Genomic DNA, 25160 nt, shown 5'->3' on the forward strand with positions numbered 1-25160 from the left:
AGCTCTCGATGATCGAGCGGCGGCCCAGGCCTCGCCTCCTCCTCCTCTCCACTAACTTCGCTACACGCCAAACGATCGAGAGATCAAAATCAAGCATACACACATACCGGAGGCTAGTGTCAGTGACAATACTAGCCTAAATTAGAATTTCTATTTTGCTTATGCATGCATTGATTAATAAACGTAGAAAACATACAACAAGCATCTGCAAACGTTACATGTAAGTATGATTTTATAAATTGATTGTAATGTTCAAATGATGGATACACTGGGCCTCCTCTCTATCTATTCTTTCTAGCTTAGGCCTAGGCCGCCTAGGCCTGGCCTGGGCCTAGCCTAGGCCTGGACTAGACCATCTAGACTGAGGAGGTATGCAAGTCAAGCTAGGCCTTAGTAGTAGTAAATAGGCCAGCCCTAGCGAATCCTATTTCGTTAGGCCTAACTTACTATCTATCCTAAACTACTTATATTATTAGCTAACTGATGGATGACAACAAGTGTCAAAAAATAGAGGCAAAGATAAAGAAAAAGATGATGATATGGGATGGGGTTCTCAATTTCACACACTCACTCATTTATAAATATATCCTATAAATTATTATAGCCTGTATTTAGAGTGTGTGTAGGTTTAATATTAATCTGAATACTTTGATGAGGTCTTAATACCAAAACAAATATGTCGCACTTGCACATCGCTTACAGAAAAGTAAATAATTCAGTCTTTAATACATAATCATAGTAACACATGTGTTTATTATCTTTATATAGGCCAACACAACTCGTGCAATTAAAATTTACAGTTTTAAAAGTAAATCTTCACTTTGCAATTTATTATATAATAACTGACGAATTATATAATCATGAGTTTTTTATCAAACTGGGTGGAACATACTGTGAAGTATTCTAAATTAAAAAGATCAAATATTATTCTTCAGTATACTCTAGTCTATGCTGGCATACAGATAGTATATACTACAGTCAAGTAACATAAGAAAATGATTTATAGTTTCATCTGTCTTATCATGTAAGCTGCAGTGTATTTTAATTTCTGTGCATACTGTAACAAGTAGAATCAATGTAAAGCATTATTGACATAGCACAATCAAGATTATGATAGAATGAATTTGTAATCAAGTATAGTTAACAAACAAAAGAGAATGAACAAAGCAGTCATATAATAATGAATATTTTTAGTAAGAAATAATAATAAAGCAGAAATTTCATTGTTAACCCCCATTAAATTGTCGACTTTAAAATGATCCTAATTGCAAATTCATTTTCATGCTTCAATACAAATAATATTTTCATGGTTTATCAAGAACATCAAGTTTTCCATTTGGTAAATCATATTTTATTGTTTCAATACAGAGACTACTACAGTACCTGGTCCTTGGACACAGTATATTGTCAAAACAAATCTAATTTGAATCAAATCAGATCTTTCTATTTACTTATAGTCAAATGACAGTTTGAGGGTATCATTGAAAATGCATTATTAAGAAATAACCCAATGTAATTAACAAAAGAACTTAATCCAGGTGGTCAATCCTACAGGGAAGTAACAATTTTAAACTTAATGAGAGACAACTTTAATTTGATCTGTGTATGATACAATATATTTGTTTACACTTCTGTTCTTGTTCCTTTGCATTACTCATATTAATTATAATAATCTTTTTTAAGACGTTTATATGAATATTTATGGTCGTAGCATATTTCTTGCAGGTTGTATAAATGGACAGTTCCTTAGATGGCAGAAATATCAGAACCAGTGATAGACAGCAGCAGCAGTTTGCATGATGTTGAATTAATAGAGGAAGTACGCCATTTTTTTGGTCATTTAAATACTACAGATGATCACGAGAGACTCCAAGCTTTAGACGAGCTTTCGGCTAATTTGTTAGATCTTACAATCAGTGGATCTGATGTAGGAGAATTTAATGGACATATTGGCTCTGGTCCTAAGTATGTAGATAAGCGAACTCAGAGCTATTTACTTACAGCGATGAGATATCGACAAACATGCCCCTTTAAAGATGTCAGAGAAAAAATGTCTTCTTTACTTCAATTGCTTCAAAAGGTAAGTTTTATCTTTATTTTTACACAAATATTATATAATAACTGTATACAATTAAATTATGATGAGTAAATAACCCAGTGAAAATGCAGGATTCATGTAAATTATTGTTACTATGTATTCTGCTAATGCAAGTTAAACATGATCTAAGATATGTGCACTGCTGCTCTTAGTGGCTATTGATTAAATGCTTGGAAAAGGTCAAAATATTATGAAGATTAATATCATAATGATTAGATGCAGCTATATTATGTGAATACAAGTTAAACTTATTATTGTGGTTGTCATTAGTTGAAATTGATTCACGCTAATATGTTTGATAATTTATTCAAATTATTGTTTTTGGTCTCCACTCAGATACCTTATTTAAATATTAATATGTGTTATGTTATTACTGTACTAGTAAGTATGAACTATGCAAAGTTTAGGGCACTGTTACGTGCCAGAATGGTGCATGTGTACTGTCAAAGGTCAATTCGAATTTTCCTAACTAAAGTTCTAAGTGTGTATTACGGTAAAGTCTCTGCTTTGCTGTTACTTAATGATATTTAATGGTGAATATTAGGAGTAGACTGGTTTTTTTTTATCATTCAGTACCATTCAACTGTAAGTAAGAAATAACCTGCTTTAATTTCATCTCAATCTGAAGACGCACCACAAAGCCAAGATTCTTCCAGAAGGACTTCACATTCATATTGAACCTATAAATAAATGTCAGCAAATAATCCTAAAATAGTAGTGTTGATTTGATGCTGTGATCCATGCAAAGGCCCATTGCTAATTATCTACAAGGTGCCATTTAAACAAGTTATTTTCTGATCTATTGCATCAAATATTGTAAGATAAATTTCTATTAAGAATTCTTGACACATTCAAAAGGCTCTTGAGTATAATCAAGTGATATGTATACCTGATAATACACATGATACCTACAAAATCAACATAGTTTGCTAGGTGTTATGCTAAGCACTTGGTACAGGGCCAGTTTGCTAGAAGAAAATGACGATGCAGTGCCCTAGTCTGGAGGTAGGAAATGTACTTAAATGTTACTGTATTATCAAAAGTACTTTATTACTTGAGATACATTATTGATATCATTCAATATTTTAATATTTATTTTTGATGATGTTGATCTCAATGCTATCATGGGATGATTGATACCTTATGATAATATTTTATGTTGGGGCTTGGAGCGAGTCTCATACTTTTGACCAATGAAGTTTTGTACTAATACTGTATGTATCTGCCAAATACCATGAATAACATTAATGTAATTTAAAATCATTTGTTTCTGTAAGTATACAGGGTAGAAGTAGTATGTGTTCCTAAAAGAAAAATTTAAAAATTGAATTTTAGAATTGTGGGTTTGTAAAATATTAATTATTATGTCATTTTTTCAGATCACTCTAGAAAGTTTGTGTTGAGTTCAATGATTTTCAGTTATTTATTACACAATTGGGGTTAGAGTATTATACATTGTACTTTTATTTTATAATTTTATCCAAATTGGATTTCAGGGAAAATGTATGTGGTTCTTTAATCATTATTTTCCTTTTCTTTTAATAAAGAATGTGTTTACATTAAGAATATTAGTATTCATATACTGAAAACTGTTATTTGTTTAGCTTATTATAAACAAGTAACATTTGAAACCTTATACACACTTAATTACAATGTGCAACATTCCTATTTCCCATGAGAAATGTTGCAAGGTGTCAAAGGTGGAAAGTAGTGGTGTGTGAAATATTCCGGATATTATTTTGCAACAAAACAATCAAAACTTCTGTAATTAAAACATTAATGTCACCAAGATGACAGCTCATTTAATAGTGCTGTAATTAAAACATTAATGTCACCAAGATGACAGCTCATTTAATAGTGCTGTGTGAGTAGCAAATTATCCATGCATGTCAATTTGCTTTTTATTAAAAAAAACTTTTCCAATGAAGAAGCCTACGCTATTATATTATAAATAATGACAATTTCAATAAATTATTATAGTTTGTGTTCCAACATTGTTATTTTTTAAATTCCTCATTTCGGAAAAAAAAGTTAGTGTTTTTTGTTAGAAGAATGCTTATACTGTGTAATGAATCCTGACAATTCTTTAAGTCTCTACTACTGCTGTACTGGGTCATTACATTATGGATTCATAGTTTCACTGATTTGACCATCGGTTGTTTCTCATTGTTCATAAGTCTTAAAAATTATTTTTTGTTTAATCATTGATTAATTTAACAATGCTCTCTGCTGCCCTCTACAGTATGTCTTGGTCAATAATTATGAATATCACCTCATATTGACTATTCCATTCCATATGTAGGGAAAGAATTTTATAATTAATAATTTTTATACTAAAACATATTTAGTTTTTGTTCAATGCAATGTTTGCATACCAAATATATTTGTACATGTTATCTGAAATCCTCTTTGTCATGGTTTATTACAGTATATTATAAAAAAATTGAAACAAGCTATACAGTACTGTAATGTTTACTGAAGCATGACGTTATGATATGAATATTCATATGGGTATATTCCATTGGTGACAGCTACTTTGTTGAATGAAACAACCTTGTTTAAATCAGCTGTTTATAAGGTGATGCAATACAGCTGTACTAGAAACAGGAACAAGAAACAAAAGCAGTTTTGCATGGTATTATTATGATGTGTGATCAAACCTTGTTTATACCAACTAACATTTGTAGTAAAGAAGGACAGAGTACTGAGTTAGCCACGATGGGTAGGCAGTTTTGTTACCAAGATGAGAGGCAACTAAGAGAGATGCTAACTATTAATCAAGATCTTTATAATGTAGATGATCATCCTGTTAATTTAAACAAACTTCAGGTATGCATCATGTTTACAAAATAGTCAATCTGAAGGTATCATCATTTGCCCATCACAAGTTGTTTAAGGGCTACTTTTAGTTTTGACAGATATCCTACTACTGCCGTTTGGCTGTATCTAGCGTTCACATGGCCTGAAAATATATTTTTATGATAATGAGACCGGATTTCTTCATACCACTCTGTATAAATAATGCTCTTAAATTGTATTGTATTAAAAAAAGTTTGTCTTAAATTTAAACTGCTTCTGACACCCATCATTGTCACCTTAACTTAAGAAATAAATCCTCATTTTGACTTTGTATGTAAATCATTAATCTGTCATCAGTCACATTAATGATTTTTTTCTTTTATACATTTCCTGATATACTGTAGTGCACTGTTTGACCGAGTTTATTTTAATTAAATTAATATTTTTAATTGTTTTATATCACGTTCTCTCAACTGTTTTCAAATTAATTTCTTCCTCATCTTGGACGTGGACTTATGCTTCAATTATTTAAGTATTTGTTATCCATACTCAATATGTTCCTGCTCAGCAGTATTTTCTGACATTATCTATATAAATTAACAGTGTAATTACTATTTTTCCCAACAACTATTTAATCTTAAGTTTGTATAAGACATTTTATAATAATCTATTTGTTAGTTTATTTGTATTCTTATTTGTTGCTTCCAACTTAGAGTAATAATCATTTTTTATTATACCAGTAATTCTTACTGACACTGGTTATGGTTAACCACACTATTAACTTATGTAATACAGTTACTGTAGGTCCGGTAATAACCGTTTTGCTGAGTAACCTTGTGTACTTTTTGGTTTAATCGTACATACATTACTTGCAATATTATATATATATTTTGTCATAAAACACAGCAGAATGATTAATAATATACATCCCAGGGCCACCAAACAATAATGTCGAGCACATAGAATTTCACTGCCAGAGCAAACATTGGTAGTACTGTATGACCAGGGGATCGAAATTGACTGAAGGACAACCTAATTTTTGGAAATTATGCTAGCCCTGGGAATAGATATGGTACATTTGATTTGCATATCATTAGATAACAATACAGAAATGCTGGAAAGTTATACAGAAGTACAGTACTTACTTACTTTATATAATAATACTATAAATAAAGAAATTGATAAAACTATATTTATTTTTTATTTTATTTACCTAAAAGTGATAAATTTGGTAGCCCTACAATATTTAATATTATTAGCCCTGTCTGCAGACAGACAGTGTAGGCTAGCAGTCTAGAGGGATTTGCATCGAGTTGGTCATATTACAATCCATGCGTTATAAGCATGATACAATTGGCTGTAACAAGTTGAATGAATAAAACAGTTTAAGTAAAGACATTACTTTTTATTCACAGTTTTTTTATTTATTACAGTTTTTATTCAAGTTATTTTTCACATTTTTTTTTGTACTGTATATTAATTATGTATTCAAAGTAAAATATGTGATATAGTCATTGTAGATTGTATTTATAATGTAGAAAGGTTTGCAAATTGCAGTTAAAAATTGAGGGTTGAAGTGTGGAAATGTTATAAATACTAGCTAAACACAAACCAGTAGATGTGTAGGCTCAATAGTATATGAACCAACCCGTACAACTTATTATACATTAGTCGTAAAAAAATGTTGTTATAAACTAAAAATTATTTTGAGATGCCATAGTATGGAATTGTAGTATTACTTTTATGATAACTCAATGTATTGTCAATAATATTCTCCCTTTTTATACTGTAGTAGATGTCATGTATTTTGATTGCAAAGGAATAAAAAAAGTTCCTGAGATGTGATATCATGGACCTGGTCCATGGTGATATTGATATTAAGGGCGATCTTTATTTTTACAGTCTACCTTACTAATCAATTTGTGTTGTCTTTGCTATCCACTGAGGTCAATAGGAAGTATTTGGCATGACCTTGTCTATAATGATGCAATACCTCAATCCTATTACATGTTAATTTGTATAGCTATTAATTAGCAATAGGAATATTAAATTGGATTTAAATTGGCTACAATACATCCTGTAAATTTACAGTAGCCTGCCAAATGTTTAAAATAATAATTTTTGATACATTTTCTAGTTTTAAAACGTGATATAAATTCCTGTCATAGGTTGCATCAGCTGTACAGTGTTGGAACCAATCCAAGTAATTAAGTGGACATTTAATAATGATGTAGTCATTTTACTATGAATAATATGGCGCAATTGCATCACCCTGTTTTTGTTTTTCCCTTTATGTACTTTTTTCAGTCATGTTTGTGGTAAATTATAGAAAAACTGTGTTTCAATCTTTATGGTATTGCCAAAGTGCTGCATGTATTTTTAGCAAACCATTGTCCATCACTTGTTTACTTTTGACAAATGGCCAAGTTTGGACAACTTCATGGGGTCAGTTAACTAAATTGTTCCGCTGGGCTTTTAAATAAGAAATATCAGCTGTATTGTTAAATTGTTATACAATATTAGGCAATCTCCTTGGAAGTCATCACCATTCATATCCTTTCACCAGATGTAGTGGGGGGCATTGAACTTCAGTTGGCACTTTATCAAGTATGCTTAGACACATTATTAAATATTATATTTCTCTAAAAAAATAACAATTTTTGAAATATTTGCAGTATTTTGCAGTTTTAATTATTTAAAATAAATTACATTTAATACAATATATTATAATCGTCAAATTTATCTTCCTTGAAGATTGCAATGTTCCGGTTCCTTAGTAAACTAATTTTTAATTGTTTTTATCTTCCTTTAGGAGCACAATATTCCGGTTCTTAAACTAATATTTACTTGTTTTTATCTTTTTTAGGAGCACAATATTCCAGTTCCTAGACAACTAATAGAAGGTGCTACATGCTTCATTCCAAACAAAGAGGTAAACAATATTAAATTTGTTTTGGCACCACTACTGGGTTAATCTTATACATTTTAAATTACATTAATTGAAACCTAATTGTTGCAATTCTGTAAGAGATGATAATATTCCTGTTTCATCCTTCACAACTACTGTATGTGCAAGTTCAATTCAACACAGTGGAATTTTCCAATGACCCTTGACCAGATGAATGTTCTATTGGTAGGCTTTGTTGCTGCTTAATACAGTAGGTTTGCTCAGTGAGGCAGTATTTCTGTCATTTTCAGTGTCATTTTCAGCAATATTTATTACATAGATCTGATTGCATTATTATATTGTTTGAATTTATGGGCCTATGTAAAAAAAAAATTAATATACTTTAGTATAGCTCATAGTCATACAATGAATTGTGTTTGTAATTTTTGATTAAGAACTTTTGTTGATATATGAAACAAATACATTAATTAAAAATGGTAATAAATAACCAGTACTTTTACTTAGTAACTTAGTATTATGTACCCATCTCAAAACCAAACTTACAGTATGTCAAAGTTGAAAATGACTTTAGTTACCGTGATATGAGGGGATAGAATAAACAGATACTAAAAATATATTTTTAAATTTATAAATACCAACCAACCATCGTATGATTTTATAGACTAGAGGTCAAAGGTGATTAGTCATTATACAAATAGATACCAGGTATTTCCTTGATTAAATGGCAACTGTCAAATCTGACCTGTATGATAAAGTTATTGCAGATATTGTAACTTGTGAAGCCATATCCAGGGTACTGAAAAATGAAGACTATCAGGGCTAACAACAGGAGAACTGGATTGTATGCAAATTATCTAGGTTTCAGTCTTCTTTTTGTTGTTGTTCTGTGTTGTACAGTAACTTGTATTTCTATATCTGACTGAAATATTATCATAATATAGTTCAGTATAAATTTCATATTATGTGTTGCAAAATGATGATTTTGCCAAGTTGTTTAAACTGGTTTTAACAGGCAAGTCAGTGTCAACTTGAATTATGGAAATTTTGAGTTTTATCATCAAACATGTTTACCTACACCCTGAATTCTGGCTCAAAACAACTAGCATAATATAACCATCTTGAAATTTGTGCTGGTATACACTTTAGTGGATGTGTAAAAGTTTGGATTTGCAATGTTAAAAACCAATACATTGTAGATGCATCAACTTAGAAAGAGTGGGTTGGATTCTGAGAATAATATTCAGTGCAAGTTATTATATACAAAATATAATTAATATTTATTACACTTAAAGCGAGGAATAAATATTTAATAAATCATGTAAGTTCAGTAGGAGTGTAATGCAGCACAGCACAACGTACAGTAGATATAGTAAACTATTTTTTAGATTTTCTACATCACTGTTGTTCTTATCATTTTGACAAGTTACCATGATTGACATTTGTTCGAAATTGTTGATTTGTTAAATTCGTCCATAAATGTTCCAATAAAAAAAAAGACGATTTAAGCAATGTATATACTGTAGATGATATCTGGAGAACAATGAGGACAAAGTTCAAACTTAAATAAATAATAAGTTATAATATCTTGACAGTATGAACAATGATAATGCATTTGAAGTTCTTAACGAGTTCAGGCAGGTATTCCAGTGTAGTATGTTTCAAAACCATCAAACATCTATAAGACAGCGTGACGGTATGCGAATTTCACAAGAAAAACTTTTTATGAACATACCATGTTCAGTTGTGGATATTATGACCAAACCAATGTCTGGGGTAAGAAAAGTCCAGGATTATAAGCTCTATTGTATTCAGTAGGTATTGGGCAATTTAGAAAAATCATCATTTCAATAAATGTACTGTATGTGCATCGGATGTGGTATTGTGATTGTCTGAAATGGTCATAGCAGTAGATAAGAGGATCTTAAGTTTTTGTTTTAGCAGTTTTTAGTATCTCTTAGTCTTACTCTTAGGAAATAGCAGATTTTAGTCATTTCTGAAATAGCAAAAATTATTATGATGCTGTCATTGTTTCCAGCAGTCATTTCTGTATCTGCAACAGTATGGTTTAAAAATAGAAAATTATTATGATGCGGTCATTGTTTCCAACAGTCAGTAACCTACTGTACCATTTCCTGCATCCAATTTACTTTTTTATTTTTGACAGTTTGTGTTTGTATTATACCTTCCTACTGCTACTTACTAGGTATATCATTTAATAGGCCTACTGTTAAATTGAATACATTACCATAATGTCATGTTTTATCTATCAAGTACATATGGGTACAACAATGTACTGACTGTACATCCAAAACAAAATACATCTAATTTATTATTAATATTTAATTTGTATATATTTGATAGTATACATTATAATTTTAGTGACCAAACAATGAATAGTGAAGGATATGCAAATCAAATCAAATCAAATCAAATTTAATGTAGGTTGGAATGAAAACTAACTTATGATTTTCTTATTTAATAAAGCATTCCAACCAGCAATATTATGGTTGCTGTATTAATTCTAGGTCCCAGCAGTTGATTCATTGCCAAGTTTTTAAGCTAGTTAAGCCATGTATTACCAAATGTAAATGCCAAGCCTCAGTCACACCTACTCAACTAACCAATCACAATGTTTATTTCATCACTAATCTTTTCAACAGACCAAATTCACAATATCAGCTGACGATCTAGGACAGGTTTAGGACACGTTTTTGAGCAAAATGTGTCAATCACTTTACTGCAGTGTTACTTCATGTCCTAGAACCTGATGAAGCTATCAAAACAACGATGACTTGCTAAAATTGTCAATATACCACAAATCAAACATCACAATTCAAACTGGGATTAAATCTCAAGCTACCCATGGTTTAATAAAACAAAGTAGTTGTATCCTTCTATTTTAGATGCTAATTACTGTAACTATTACCAACCCATTCCTTGAGTGGTAGTAGTTTGTTTTTAACACTACCAGCAACTGGTTGCTATTACTTAAAAAAAACTATAGTTTCCTTTTCTAATTGAACATTAAACAGACTTTGGATAATCTGTATGAAATTGCATAAAAGTCACAGACTATTTAGGAAGGAAACTGTTAATAACAAAGCACATGATTCATTAGTTTTTAAACAAGTAAGAAGTCATAGTTAACTGTTTTGTCCCATATTTAATATTTGAAAAGTAAACATAAACAAATTTATATAATTATTCTCGGAGGTGAGAGTAACTGCGCAGTTAGGCATACTACCGCTGAAATCATGGAAATAATCTGAATACAATAATACATTTAAGGAAAGATTTACTATGAGTCACCAATTAAATTATGGCTCCATCAAGACTTAGATGCCAACACAATTTCTTCAAATTTTGCCGAGAATGGTTTGAAAAAAACATCACATCTGACCACAGATAAAAAGCTTGTTAATGAAGTTTATAGACAGATTGCTTCTAGGAGTTCACTGCTTCTGGTCAGAGATAAAACTGTTTTCTGAGGAAGTTTGACGAACAGTTTGTTTTCAACTCTGAACACTGCATCATCATACCAGAGTTTAAAGGCTTGTTGATGCTTAGTTTGTCATCTTTGTTTATTTTATGTCCAGTATTGATACGATTAAGTCTTTTATCTGCAAGCATTATTACTGTTGACAACCGTGGAAGAAAGTTTGTAAATACTTTCAGAATTGGCAGGAATTATTTATTTAAGTAGATTTATTTAAAATGACTGGAGCACCAGTACACCTAAATCAGCTTTTGAATTATATCAGCAAATTTGCAACTTCTTATTTCAAGGTAAAGTTGTGTTTCTTGGGGCAAGCACTTACAGTACTGGTTTTTAATTATTCAACAGGTTTTACTTTGTGACAAATACTTCTTGGATCATTTTGAATGTGATCCATTGTTACAGCCACTCACTTTTATGAGTTATTTAGATCTATCTATTAATACTAGAAACAAAAAATTGTAGTTAAATATTAATAAAATATTTATATTTGTGTCTTTCAGTTTAAACAAACAGGAAATCATAATGATGACCAGGTAGGCATTGTTACTGTGTTTACTGTATTCATACTTGTTTATATTATTACATCATATTTAACAATGATCGATTTATTACAGTTACCATACTACCATAATTCATATTCATTATTATTATTATAATGAATTGCAATCTTTTAATGAGGAACTATGCAACCATTTTCCCCCCTTTTTCTCTGAATTTCTAATAACCAGATATAATCTATTATCCTGTTTTTTAAGGACTAAAAACCTTGAACAATGATAGAATATTCTAAAATTAGATTTGGCATTACAAATCATTTAATTGAAATGGAAACAATTCATTTTATTTTGTTATGTAACACTTCATGGTAAATTTCACAAATTACAAGTCTATACGATATTTCCTGTTCTAGAAAATTGATATAAAAAATTAATTGTTAATTCATCCAATTTTTACATGTAAAATTTAACATAATAATTATATGGTAAAATAACTGGTTATTTTATGGATACTGTATATTTATTAAATACTTCATTTTTAGGTACAACAAATGTATATAGAACAGTTCATGCAATCAAGTCGTCTCGATCATGTAACCCAAGTTATTGGACTACATCCGAAATACTTAAACGCCTTCCAAAGGACGCACAACTTTATGTTAAGGGGTGATGGCCCCCTTTCATATGAATTCCGCCATTATATTGCCATTATGGTAAGATTTTACATTTACTACCGTTGGTTCATTGTCTGAAAACGTGTGGGTTTGATATTCCCAAACGAGTGTTACTTAGCAATCATTTATAAACTAGTATCCAACCTGAAAACGTGTGGGTTTGATATTCCCAAACGAGTGTTACTTAGCAATCATTTATAAACTAGTATGGCTTATAACATAATTTGAATTTCTTGGATTGAAGCCAATTACTTAATGCAGAGGATGATGGGTGGAATAATTTTAAATGTCAAATTCTTCAGTTTGTTGATTTAATGAATGAAGATGGTGAAAGTGAAATATTTGATTTAAGGAGAACATTTTTAATTTTTCAATTGTGATTTTAGTCTAGACTTATTAGCCAGTATGTAGTATCTGCTTTCATGTAATAATGTTTTATAATGACTCATTATTTTATTGATGTTATTTCTAATTAGATATTTAATATTTGTTGATATGCAAAGGAAATCTACATGAATTAGAAAAAAAAAACTTTATTAATATAACATGAGAAATTGGTTGTTTAGAATAATTGTAAGATCTTGATTGTAATTGATCATTACAGTTAATGAAGTTTATATCCCTAACATCCTCAATCAATCTGTGTTTTTCCCATAATATCCTCTTTTGTTTCAAGTATCATGTGAAGAAACAATAGATTAAACGTTTTGTATTACATACGATAACTTGACAAGCCAGCTGACAACTATACTGAATTATTGCTGTGGAGGTGTAGTAGTAGCATTAGAGTGGGAGGCGATGAAAATCATATCATTATTTATGCATTGTACGTTGTGTATTTACAGGCTGCAGCTAGACATAGATGTGCGTATGTGGTTCGTCTTCAAGAAAAAGAATTTCTGTGTCAAGGAGGTGATCCAGAATGGTTAGAAAGTATAAACAACATCCCACAGAAACTAAAAGATTTATATGATATAATCAAGATCTTGGCCCATCAACCATGGTTAATTACAAAGGAACACATTGAGGTCAGTTCAATTATGTAATAATTGTGAGCTTTTGCATAGGAAAGGAGACTGTGTTCTGACATTCTTAAAATCATGATTATGTGACAGAACCCTTCTTATTATTCACTCATACAGTATTTGGATGCTTTATTGATAAATCTTTAAATAGTATTAATTATTTTAACTTCATGGTGATTGATGATCTTTATTTATAAGTAATGTTGATTTCACACATTGGTGTTGTCTGTGACACATGTGGCTCCTTTTCATCAGTAGAGGGCTGTAGCCTCATTATTGACTTTCAACTGAAGTAAACAAATTCACAAAAATATATATAACTGTTTTCTTTGACAGAAACTTCTTAAAGGTAAAGATAGCTGGTCTTTATCTGAGTTGGTTCATGCTATAGTGATTATGGCTCACTTTAGTGCACTAGCAAGCTTTGTGTTTGGATGTGGTATCAACCAGGAAGTTGATATGGAAGGTGGTTACACTGTACAGCCTCTGTCCATTGCAGACACTAACAATGACTTGGTGGAGGATTCATCGAATAATGGTCTCTCAAATGTAAGCAGTCAATATATTAATTAAGATACACTCAATAAAAATCTGGATAACTGATGACACAATAACCCTCCATGGTTGATAATTCAGGTATTTAAATCATTGACACAAAATAATGTATTGATTATTGATTGTAGGAGACACAAGAGCCTGAACCAAGTGTGGATGAACTGGTATCAAGGATGGAAAAACTTAAAGAACAGGATGGAGAAGAATTCAGCCAAGAAGAAAAAGTCAAAAAATTTGAAAATATTCGCAAACAAAATGTAGATTGTAAGTTTTGATAAGTTGGTCTTTTTTGCGAGTGCTACATATTTATCGTCATGTTTTTATGTTGTCTGCAATGTTCAGTGTGTTCAGGTGACCTGAGATTCTATACACTGAGGAACAAAAACTATGGAATAGTTCACCTATATTTAGTTCTTTCTTTTTTTCTCTGCAGTACCACAACCTATACACTGAGGAATTATACAAATACTGATCATAATATATATCACTAATTTCTCAAAATGATTTAAATAGATTTAATAAATTATGAATATTGATATACAGTACCATGTTTAAGGACCTTCATCTGTATACAACAACAACAACAACAACGACTATGGAATAGGAAAAGGTCACCTATATTTTGTTCTTTTTACTACCATATTATTGTTTTTTCTCTGCAGTACCACAACCTAGCAAGGAACTGTGTATGACAAAAATTGATGTTACTCAATATGTATTAGATTCAGAGTTCAGTTATAAAGACTTTGTAAAAAGAGGTGAAGTTGGAAGCAATACAACATTTAGAGCACAGGTAATTTAAATACCCTCAATATTTGTTAGGATTTTGTATACAGTTTTCTGTATATATTAACTTTGTGACGACAGCCATATGTTACAAGTGCAATGAACGCAGCAAAATTACAAGCAGGTGGTTTGAAAAAAGCTAACCTTCAGCAAATGTTTCCTTTTTAATATTAACAAATTAGCTATAATGAAATTTGATTTTATTGTTTGTTTTTGCAAATGTAGTGAATTCACAGTTACAGTTAATTTATGTAACTATACCAAATTTATTTGAAACAATATGGTATTCAAGATGGAGCATGCAAACCAGATTATTCATTGATATTCAATAAATTGCATCTGTTATATTACAATACATATTCATTTTAATTGATTTTTTTTTAGGACTATGCCTGGGAAGATCATGGTTATTCACTAGTAAACCGACTCTATCCAGATATTGGTCCTCTTCTTGATGAGAAATTTAGCATTGCAAAAGATCTCACTTACAACACGTATGTAATATGTCTCAATTGTTCTCTTTAATGTAAAAATGTTGGTCATATAGCATGTGAATAGTACAATACAAATGTAAATAGTATAATAACAATTATTTTTGTACATTTTTTTTTATTAGAATGGGCAATAAGCAAGAAGTGGACACCTTTCTTTTACGTCAAGTTATCTGGATCTACATTCATTCCTTATTTGGTATTCGTCATGACGATTACGACTATGGAAGTGTAAATCAGCTGATGGAGAGGTCATTAAAAACATACATCAAAATAGTCACATGTTATCCAGAAAGAACGACTAAGAAAGACTATGATAACTTTTGGAGAGTCTTTAAACATTCAGAAAAGGTTAGTAATATTATAATAGCACATTTTTATATCAAATATTATGCTAAATTGGCTTATGTCAATTAACACATGTACAAACTACTTGTTTTGATTCAAGAATTGTTGTTGCTTTTAGGTCCATGTAAATATAATGATATTAGAAGCACGAATGCAAGCAGAGTTATTATATTCATTACGAGCTATTATGCAGTACATGACGTGATAGAATCCAGCAGTTGAATCTCATTAAGTTGAATAACCAAAGATGATCTCACTACATGTACTGCCAGCTGACTTTAGCAACACCACAGATTGTCACACGTAGTCGGCTGCTGCTGCTTGTCAGGCAATACAGTATTACAGCCCTCCTCGGACAAGACTCTTATTCTTTGAAAGGATAGATTATTTTGGGAGCTTTGCAATATTTTGATCAAAATCAATCTGGTCCTTTTATCATGTCAAAGTATTTTTGTCACATTACATTAAGTAGGACAGCTTGATATATTAAGTAGATAAGTTGTAGATAAATTGCTCTAAAGCATCTCATGAATGTAGTGTTTAAAATTCTATGCATGAAATAAATCAATAAAATGGTGAAACACATTGAGGCAGAAACCAAAGAATGGATCCTACAGAACGAAAGATTCACATAGAAATTCCAACTGCCATTGATATAGTTTTTAACTGTAGTAATAATAAGTAACATTAATTTATAAGATTACATAACACTCATGTTTTAGCAAGGCCAGCAAATACGTCATACGTCATATGTTTAATAATCAGCATTATAGCACACAAGTACTACAGTATTACAAACAATTATTTGCTTACATCATAACCTTCTAAACATTAATAAATCCATGGTCAATTGCACTACCAAGTTTAAAACTATACGTTGTTAACATTTGCTGTAAAATATTTGAGTACATGCTGCATGAACCTGCTATGATTGTAGTTAATGTTTGTTATCTATAAAAAATGTAATGCGCTTTAGATTTAAGTAAGTTTTTTAACTACTTTGATTTTAAGTAAAAATCTGGGGGAATAAAACTGTCAAGTTACAATATTACAATATCATTCTTCATTGAATAGTAGTTGCTGGAATATTCAGTCAATTGCTATGTTGTGACAAATACATAGGGCATATGATGTTACATAATTAAGTACAATTAAGTATTAAGTATGTTAGCATACCCACCATATTTATCTTTGTTACCAATATGTAGGTGATTTTGAAAAAGTAAGTGTTCACAATCTACATGTATCGGTACACACAGTTCTGTATCAGCACTAGTTCTAAGGTGATTTTAATTAATTCAGTCAATTGCCAATTAAGATATGTTCTACAGATAAATTTATTCACAATATTTACTTGGTAATCAAGTATGTAAGGTTTAAAGTAAATAGAATTTATTAATGATTTAATTAATAAGGTTACCAATTGAGCATAGTACACACTGTCAATGGAGAGTTTGTTTTCATTGAGTGAACTTTATATAAAGAACACAAGTAAAGTCTATACTGTACCGGTATCCACCGACTCATTAAATGAACTTTATATAAAGAACACAAGTAAAGTCTATACTGTACCGGTATCCACCGACTCATTAAATGAACCGCATACAGGTAAAAACAAATTAATTTATTTTGTACTGATGATTACCATACTGTTAATGAGCCATAGAGTTGATTACATAATAAAACATTATAGTATGCCAGTAACTTTTATAAAATATTGTTGCTGAGTCATGTGGTCGTTTTAATATGTAAAAGCCATTTTATTATTTGTGTCAAAAATTTTTCAAATGATCCATTGATACTAGACCCAATAATACTGGGTTGTTCCAACACTGAAATACTCTATGTTGAAGTTGTTTTACATTGTTATGATTAATATATAAAAATGTTTTTGGTTGCTAAAACAATTGTAAATATATATATATTTATTGCTTGTTAAGTTCATGCAATATCAAGTTGCATTTCTTCCTATCAACATAAGAGATAGTAATTCTAGAAGAGATCTTCCAAGTCTGTTTGCACTGCTGCTGTGTGTGTATAACTGGGATATATGAACCTGTATAAGGGATTATTATGTATCGATTGGTTTGTGTAAGTGCATGCATCCTCTGATTTTATTGTGCTAGCATAGATTGAAGAGCAATATACAACAACCTAATATATATGTATTCTAAAAAAAACCAATATCATTCCCATTCAGTTATAGTTGACTGTTACCACAAATGTTAATAAATCAAGAAAACTGTGTTCGTGTTTTTTCATTTATTGACTTCTACAGGGATTCTGGAAGTTTGGTCTTACCACCACCCCCGTCAAAGGGACAAAAATGAGCCAAGTTCTTAAGTCCTAAACTTCAAGATAAATAGTAATTCAGGAAAAACAGGGAAGAAGATGTTGAAATATTAAAATGAAAAGCCCCTTTGTTGATGCTGTGATCATGTTAGGCAATTCAGTTTATTTATTTTGTTGATTAATTAATATTTTTTATTATTATTTATTTATTCTTCTTCTGCTGAAAGCCAATTCCATCTTTGTTCACTGTTGTATATATTATGATTATTTCTACCAAGTTTTATTTTTATTTTTTAACTCAACATGCAGTGTAAAATCATAAATAATTTATTATAATTAATGAGCAAGGATGAGTAGCGCGCACATTCACCCAATGAGTGTGCGTGTGTGTATGACGTGTATTTCGTCTTGCGAAGACGACACGTGCTGAAGAAAAGTTTTGTTTCGCGCGCCAGACCGTCTTTAGCAGACTATCGTCGATCGATGGGCCTACTAAAATAAAAGTCGGATAAGTTTATTCTATGAATAGAGATGATGACAATTGCAAACATAAATAAGTGATTTTAAACAAACGAGATTACGAAAGAGGTAAGAAAAAATAAACGCATTTTTTCATACACTGTGTGTATCACTGCCTATAGGCCTAGCTAGGCTTTAGTTTCCAAATCCATGGCCAAAGAAGGTATGCAAGTAAGGCTTCCCCCTCTCCTAGCTAGACAGTAGTCTAGCTAGCCTAGCAGGCCTCTAGGCTAGGACCAGGCATAGTCTAAGTACTAGGTAGTCCTAGGCCTCTAGGTAGAAGTATGTAGTAGTCCTCCTAGGCCTATGTTATATTTTTAGTAATATTTTGTAGGGCCTAGGCTATAACGGGTTTTAGACTAAGTATTTAGTTAGGGCCTATTCTAGTCTACTACTAGCTAGGCCTAGAGACCACTTATTGACCTCCATTATTTATGCAGACAGACAGGGAAGAACAACTGGGCTGGGCCTGTGAATCTGTCTGGGCGTCTGTAGACTGTGTTTGAATTGGTACATCATCATCATTGGTACATCGTTCCAAGTGTGGAATGTAACTTTGAAATTGATCGCAAAATGTTTAACGCTTGTAAATGGTATAAAACTATCCCATTCAATCATAAAATGTAGGCTTAGGACCTAAAAATCATGAAAAATGATATATAAAAGTTGGCACTCAAATACGTAGATGCTTCCTGCAGTACCATCCTTCTTGGTCATTTTTTAGGCATGCATGTTTGGGTCAAATTACTATAATAGTATTTTTACTATCACAACAATCATTGTGAAGTGATGGGTTTTGTAGTTTCAGGTCAATTCTGACCCACTCTTTTTGTTTGTTTTCAACCCTGAATAAACATTATGCACTTGTCAATTGTGCGTCGTTTACAAATAATTAAGGGGTACGTCACATCAATGAAAAATGGTGTGTCACTAATTTTAACACCCACCATATCATGAACAACATAGTAATTGTTCTTCAAAATGGGTACGTCATAGTTACCGAATGTAAGTCATTTTTTGACGCAGGGGGGTGCGTCATGGTATTCATATGATGAACATTGGAAAAATCACTCATCTCTCCCAGGGGTCGTATAGTGGGTTATACAATTGACAAGTGCATTCTGGTCCTTTTGTGAACTTTAATGATATTCCAGACAGAACATCAAACTTAACTGTTTTAAGTAAAATGAAACATACAATTGTCTTGTTTTTAAATTTATTACAGCAACTCAATTTGTGTATCCGCACCAATGTTAGTCTCCAGCATCTCACACAAGATGTGTGTAAATTGTGAATGGAATGAGAGAGATATTTAAAAATACTAATCAATTAATATACATAATTAAACTAAGAATGCTACAAGTTTGTGTAGATTAAAATGTGAGATGTTCCTGATAGAATCTCTGGATTCCAATGAAAAGATAAGTCTGCCATTTATGTACAAGTTTTCCAAATTTCATAAAATATCCAACTGAGAAATAGGGTTAAGAAAAACAATAGGAAAGTTGATAGCATTACCTATAGTCTCATTATTATTATCATCATCATCATCATCACAAAACTGGACTCCCGGAAAACATGTTTTGGGGCTAATCCAAAGGTGTTCAGTTTTTATATTATTTATTATAACTTGTAGGCCTACTGGGCAACTGAAGTCAGTTTATTTATTGAATTGAAATATTTTATTTATACTGGGCGACCTCTTCATTCAAAGACTGGTCTTCCAGAGGGCCCAGTTATGATCATGGTATGACGGCACACATATCTAAGTTGAGTCAGCTTATTTATTATATTACTCAAAGGATACTATTCATGGTATGATGGCACACATATCTTCTCTTTTTTAAAATTGACACTGCATTCAAGATTGTTCAATTGTTTCTCATACATTTCAAGTGCTTTAGTACTGTTTGCTCCATTACCCTGAAATAAATAAGAGATATATTTTAAAATATTTCTAACGCTCCCAAAACCAAACATCTTGATCCACTGTAATTATTACAGTATTATAGATTACATACAATTTAATGTCACTCACCTGAGTGAAGTATTTTCCATCTTGTTTTAAGACTTTCATTGAAAGATCTAAAATAAGTCTCATAAAATCCCATGCATCACCTGTTAAAACAAGTACATTGTTTTATTAAAAACAATTTCCCCTTTTTTTGTAAAGATTAAATATCAATGATTATTTATTGGTAAAATACCTTAGTTATAATAATTGAGAGCATACCATACCTCTTGCCTCTGTTGTTATTGGAATGGCTGTTAAATCATTTATCACATAGTCAAATTGTTTTCCTTCCTCTATAAAGTTCCTCATAATAGGAACACAATCAGCAACCATTACCTAAATAAACCATATTTAAAAAAAAATAACCCTTCTACTCATTTTCCTATAATGTACTTGAGCTTTACCAAATATGATCACATTAAACAAAAGAAATCTTACTTCATGTCTAGGACCTTTGAGATTATCCATTGAGTCATGACAAATGCCACGGAGATGTTTGATAGCTTGGTCTATTACAATCTGATCTATGTATTAACAGTTAAGTACAAATATTCAACATTATTCAAGGACATCTAGGATTTTTTTACACACAGTTCTTGACTGATGTTAATTTTCTAATCTTATTTTTATATTAATTCCAGTGTATTCCATAATTTCTGAAATTGTCTCATACCAATAGATTTAAATTAAAGGATATTTCCACCATGGTGACGAACTTTGGATCTGCTTGTAAGAGTTCATGTAGAATTCCTCCATCTCCACCACCAAGTATCAAAACTTCTTTGTTTCTGAAATCTTCTCTTCCATTCCCAGTTATTGCTTTTGTATATACAAGGTCACTTTCAGCAAGATCTAAATATTTTAAATACAAATAATTTACAAAACTATATAAAATGAATTGTATTATTTAACATACAAAACGAACAAAAAAAATCCATCGAGTAGGCATGAAACTGAAATCACTATGACCAGCACAATAATATAGGAATAATTAAGTATTGAACTGATGAAAGGCTAGTGTTGTCTGAAAGCTCTGTTTTGATTTAGGTTTTTGCTTATTTTTATATCCACAGCATTGTCGTTTTTTCAGTAATTATAATAATTAAAGGGGAATTCTGGGTTTAAAATTGCTTTTAAATATCGTTTATTTATTACATAAAAAATATTATAACAATATAGACATGTCAGAATGAAGAAGTAATAACGAGAAATTAAAAAAATTAAATTTCATATACATTTTAGGGTAAATTCATGGAAAGTATGTTTTTCAGCAGCTTAGGGAAGCTCATTAATATTCATGAGATATTCACAAAATCACGTCATCAGTGGATTCCAAACTCGCGACGTCATGTACGTTGTGTTTGTCAACTAATTTACATCTCTCTCCCCTGTCAAACGACGACCACCCGATCATTGTGAAATACATTTTTTGTAGATTTTCTAAGCTAGGCCTAAAGTGTAATAATAACAGTAATAGCATATATTTATTTGACATTTAATGAAATACAAAATTTAGTACAGATTATATATAGATTGTATACAGTTATACTATTTTTATACCTCGAATAGTTCAGATCGTATTATCGGCTTCAAGTACTAGGCTAGGCCTAGCCTAAATCATTTTTTGTCATGGGTGAGAGCCATTCTGACTAGGGATTCCATGCCACGATGGCTACCCTACGTTTTAAAACATTGGGGCCCATCATGGGCCTAGCTAGCCTACTACTAAACGATTGGCCCATAAATAACAAAACTCAGTGGATCCAAACCCATCCTATATCAACCAAACTCCTAAACAATCTAAACCTAAAACGTTCTACAAAATCGGCTGTAAATATTGAGGCAAAACAAGGTCCGATCGCCGTCCGCACGTATGGTGTCCCGATCGTCTAAGTAGGCCTAAAATAGGCATAAAGCAAGTAGACCAGGTAGTAGGAGGAGACCTGGCCGATCCGGCCCAGTTAAAAATTGAGCTAGCTAGTGTAGTAGACCCTATGCGAATTGATACTACCAGGCCATTTACTATAGGCTACACTTGTTAAAATTAGCAATACTTATGTTTACAAATATTCCAACTCTCTCTCATTCGAGCTATGTTATCTATACCATTCCGGTAGGTCGAGTCGACCTTCAATCAAATACTGTACATCGTTCATGTTGTGATTATAGACGGGGTATACTCGACCCGACCAGTTTGGTATTGTATACTGTATCTGCTTATCACGTGACGATGCCAAGCATGGGCAGAGAGAGCACGTGTATCGTCGTCTCGCTCTCCTCGCTCTCAGCAGGAATGTATACGTTACGCTTCATTGATTTTGAAGGCTTTCCCTAAGTCAGTGCGAAAATCGGCAAACGTAAAGTGCAAACATATCTAAGTTTTCACTGTTTTGATAAATTTTCATAGAAAATTGACTTCATAAATGGGAAGACCGACTAAAATTACATCAGATAAGTATAATTTTATAAAAGTAATTGATATGGTTAATGATAACGAGTCGTCGGAAGATTGACCATTTCACGAATTTCCTATTCTGTAACACAGTGTCATATCGCCGTAGCTGCACTTGTAATCTGGCCTCATTTCACAGCCTTCGTTCCGCTTCACTGGGCGCTTATATAAATTGAAACTTTTACCGTTCAAGAGACAAGCAAATATATTTTACATTTTTTACTATTCATTTTAAACCCGGAACCCCCCTTTAAGTATGGTAACATTTCTTGAATTGTTACGCTACTTACTGACATCACTATCAAGGACAAGTACATTGCCAAATTGAGGTGAGTGCATTATCCGGATATTCTGATACTCAGAATCTGCTTCAAAAGTAACACTATCAAAATCATACTCTACAAATAAGTTATCAGCAGTTGCTAAATATCGATCCATATCCGCTTGATGGGAGATTGCTGGAAATCTACAGTAAATTAGTAGGAAAAATATAATAATAATAATTACGGATTAAGTATGAATAATATTAACCACTGCACAAAATTCTTCATAAAACAATATTACTCAGGTTTAAAAAGCAATGTAAAATAAACTTACATTTTGGAGTTTTTGCAAGTAAATAACTTCTTCAATTTTTCATCAAAATGTTTTTTATTGACTGGATGTTCATCGCCATTTGCTTCAATCCAAAGACATAAATGGACAACCACAATACCATTCTGGAAACATGTAACAGTTGCTGATCTGAATAATGCATGGAAGAGAATTAAAAAAATTAATTTTACAAAACAACATTTAATACGATTCTATAATCTATATTGTAGTAAGTTAAAAATCTAAAGTAAAGTCTGAAACATTTCAACATGTACAGTATGGTTTACAACCTTTACTCAACATGGTTAACTACACACATTCAAGTTCTACATGCAGTGACACATTTATACGCAGAATTTTGAGAACATGTGATTCAACGTTATAGTATTTATTAATATCTTTATTTTTCATGCATTACATGTGTTACATTGTCCATTCTCAATTAACTGCACATGTGTATAGTTTAATGATTTACAAGCTACCATGTTTATATGCTAGATTTATTCAATTATTTAAAAGACACTTTATAAATTAATAATTACCCATGTTTATCACTTATAAAATGTGCAGTTATTCCAAAGGTGCTTTCTTGATGGCCACCCTCAAAACCAATCTCTTTAAAAATATCACATAAACTTTGCTCCAATGTTTTCCGATTTACTATAAAAAGAAAGAAAGTTCTTTAATTAAACTATCAATGTGTATAAATGCATCAACTGAATTCTGCATATGACTCCGAATGCTAGGCCTAATTTATTTTCTCCATATCCCTGGCATAGCACTGCACCTAGCTAGGTAGGGGGCTACCACCTTACCGGTGGCCTTCTAAGTTCGCCGGCTATCCGGATTTAGGCCTAGGGTAGGGGCCTGCGTTTCTTTTTAATATCTAGGGTCTAGAAAACAAATGCGACTCACCTGGATTTGATAAAAGTTCTTGTGGTGGATGATAATGTAAAAGAAATGATTTCGCAGACATGTTTTATGCAGGATATTTCGGTACAGTGTCAGTATTTACTCTACTTTGTTTGGTGGGACGGTGGTCGCGAAAGTGCAGTGTGTTAGTGGGCAGCACACACGTTTAATTTTATTTTATTAAACCACTCCCCTTTTTTATTTGTATGGCACGTCATGTGTGCCAAAAAGTAAAATATGTAATAATTTATTTATTTTTTAAAATTTTCCGTCACATTCAACCCGCCACTAATATAATGGATTAAAAATATTAAAACAATATAATATATTATTATAAATACTTTATAATATTTTTAATGAATGAACATGAAAGAAAACTACATTTAAAACGAACATACACATTTGTATTTATTTTAATATTCAATCATCATTTGTTTTTCAAATATAAAGTATAACGTATTTTTCTTACAAACAATCTTAGAGCCTCTTGGTGTTAAGCATGGATATAACAAGGTATTCATTGGTAAGAGAGAGAAGGAGGAGGGGAGGTAAAATAATTGTTACACACGAAGATATTCCGAAAATTTAAAATAATTAGACAATGTTGTTGTTATTATTATACTTTTTTACTGTGTGGCCTCTTCAGTCAAAGACTGTTGTCCTAGAGTGTCCAGTTATGTCAGATAAGTTGCTGTAT

The 25160-nt window shown here is 31.4% G+C and overlaps 2 protein-coding genes across 3 annotated transcripts; one reads left to right on the top strand and one right to left on the bottom strand.

Annotated features, from left to right (window-relative positions):
* The first annotated feature begins 23 nt into the window (after positions 1-23).
* On the top strand, positions 24-17925 carry LOC144847589 (sestrin-1-like). Of its 2 annotated transcripts, XM_078704026.1 has the most exons (12): positions 24-220; positions 1726-2080; positions 7764-7829; positions 11805-11837; positions 12344-12514; positions 13321-13503; positions 13837-14049; positions 14184-14319; positions 14718-14848; positions 15226-15335; positions 15458-15683; positions 15799-17925. In XM_078704026.1, the coding sequence occupies exons 2-12, from the start codon at positions 1751-1753 to the stop codon at positions 15883-15885; spliced, it is 1686 nt and encodes a 561-aa protein (XP_078560152.1). In that variant the 5' UTR covers positions 24-220; positions 1726-1750; the 3' UTR covers positions 15886-17925. The 2 variants fall into 2 exon arrangements, with proteins under 2 accessions (XP_078560152.1, XP_078560153.1); XM_078704027.1 differs by lacking the exons at positions 24-220; positions 1726-2080 and adding an exon at positions 4569-4927.
* A 1775-nt stretch (positions 17926-19700) lies between these two features.
* On the bottom strand, positions 19701-24609 carry LOC144849154 (spermine synthase-like). Its single transcript, XM_078706177.1, has 10 exons — positions 24467-24609; positions 24094-24211; positions 23555-23701; positions 23248-23423; positions 21200-21357; positions 20944-21030; positions 20730-20841; positions 20530-20609; positions 20299-20414; positions 19701-19962 (listed from the first exon to the last, which is right to left on the bottom strand). The coding sequence occupies exons 1-10, from the start codon at positions 24525-24527 to the stop codon at positions 19926-19928; spliced, it is 1092 nt and encodes a 363-aa protein (XP_078562303.1). The 5' UTR covers positions 24528-24609; the 3' UTR covers positions 19701-19925.
* Positions 24610-25160: the final 551 nt, after the last annotated feature.

Source organism: Antedon bifida, chromosome 7 (genome assembly GCF_963402885.1).
Source record: "Antedon bifida chromosome 7, ecAntBifi1.1, whole genome shotgun sequence".
In the NCBI taxonomy this organism is placed as follows: domain Eukaryota; kingdom Metazoa; phylum Echinodermata; class Crinoidea; order Comatulida; family Antedonidae; genus Antedon; species Antedon bifida.

Excerpts from the sequence above, each read along its gene's own strand:
- LOC144849154 (XM_078706177.1), bottom strand. The coding sequence starts at position 24,527 with ATGTCTGCGAAATCATTTCTTTTACATTATCATCCACCACAAGAACTT. Across the intron at positions 23,424-23,554 it reads ACTTGCAAAAACTCCAAAAT|ATTTCCAGCAATCTCCCATC; the intron begins GTAAGTTTATTT and ends AATTTACTGTAG. Across the intron at positions 20,842-20,943 it reads TCAAAGGTCCTAGACATGAA|GTAATGGTTGCTGATTGTGT; the intron begins GTAAGATTTCTT and ends TGGTTTATTTAG.
- LOC144847589 (XM_078704026.1), top strand. The coding sequence starts at position 1,751 with ATGGCAGAAATATCAGAACCAGTGATAGACAGCAGCAGCAGTTTGCAT. Across the intron at positions 11,838-12,343 it reads GAAATCATAATGATGACCAG|GTACAACAAATGTATATAGA; the intron begins GTAGGCATTGTT and ends CTTCATTTTTAG. Across the intron at positions 14,050-14,183 it reads CGAATAATGGTCTCTCAAAT|GAGACACAAGAGCCTGAACC; the intron begins GTAAGCAGTCAA and ends TATTGATTGTAG.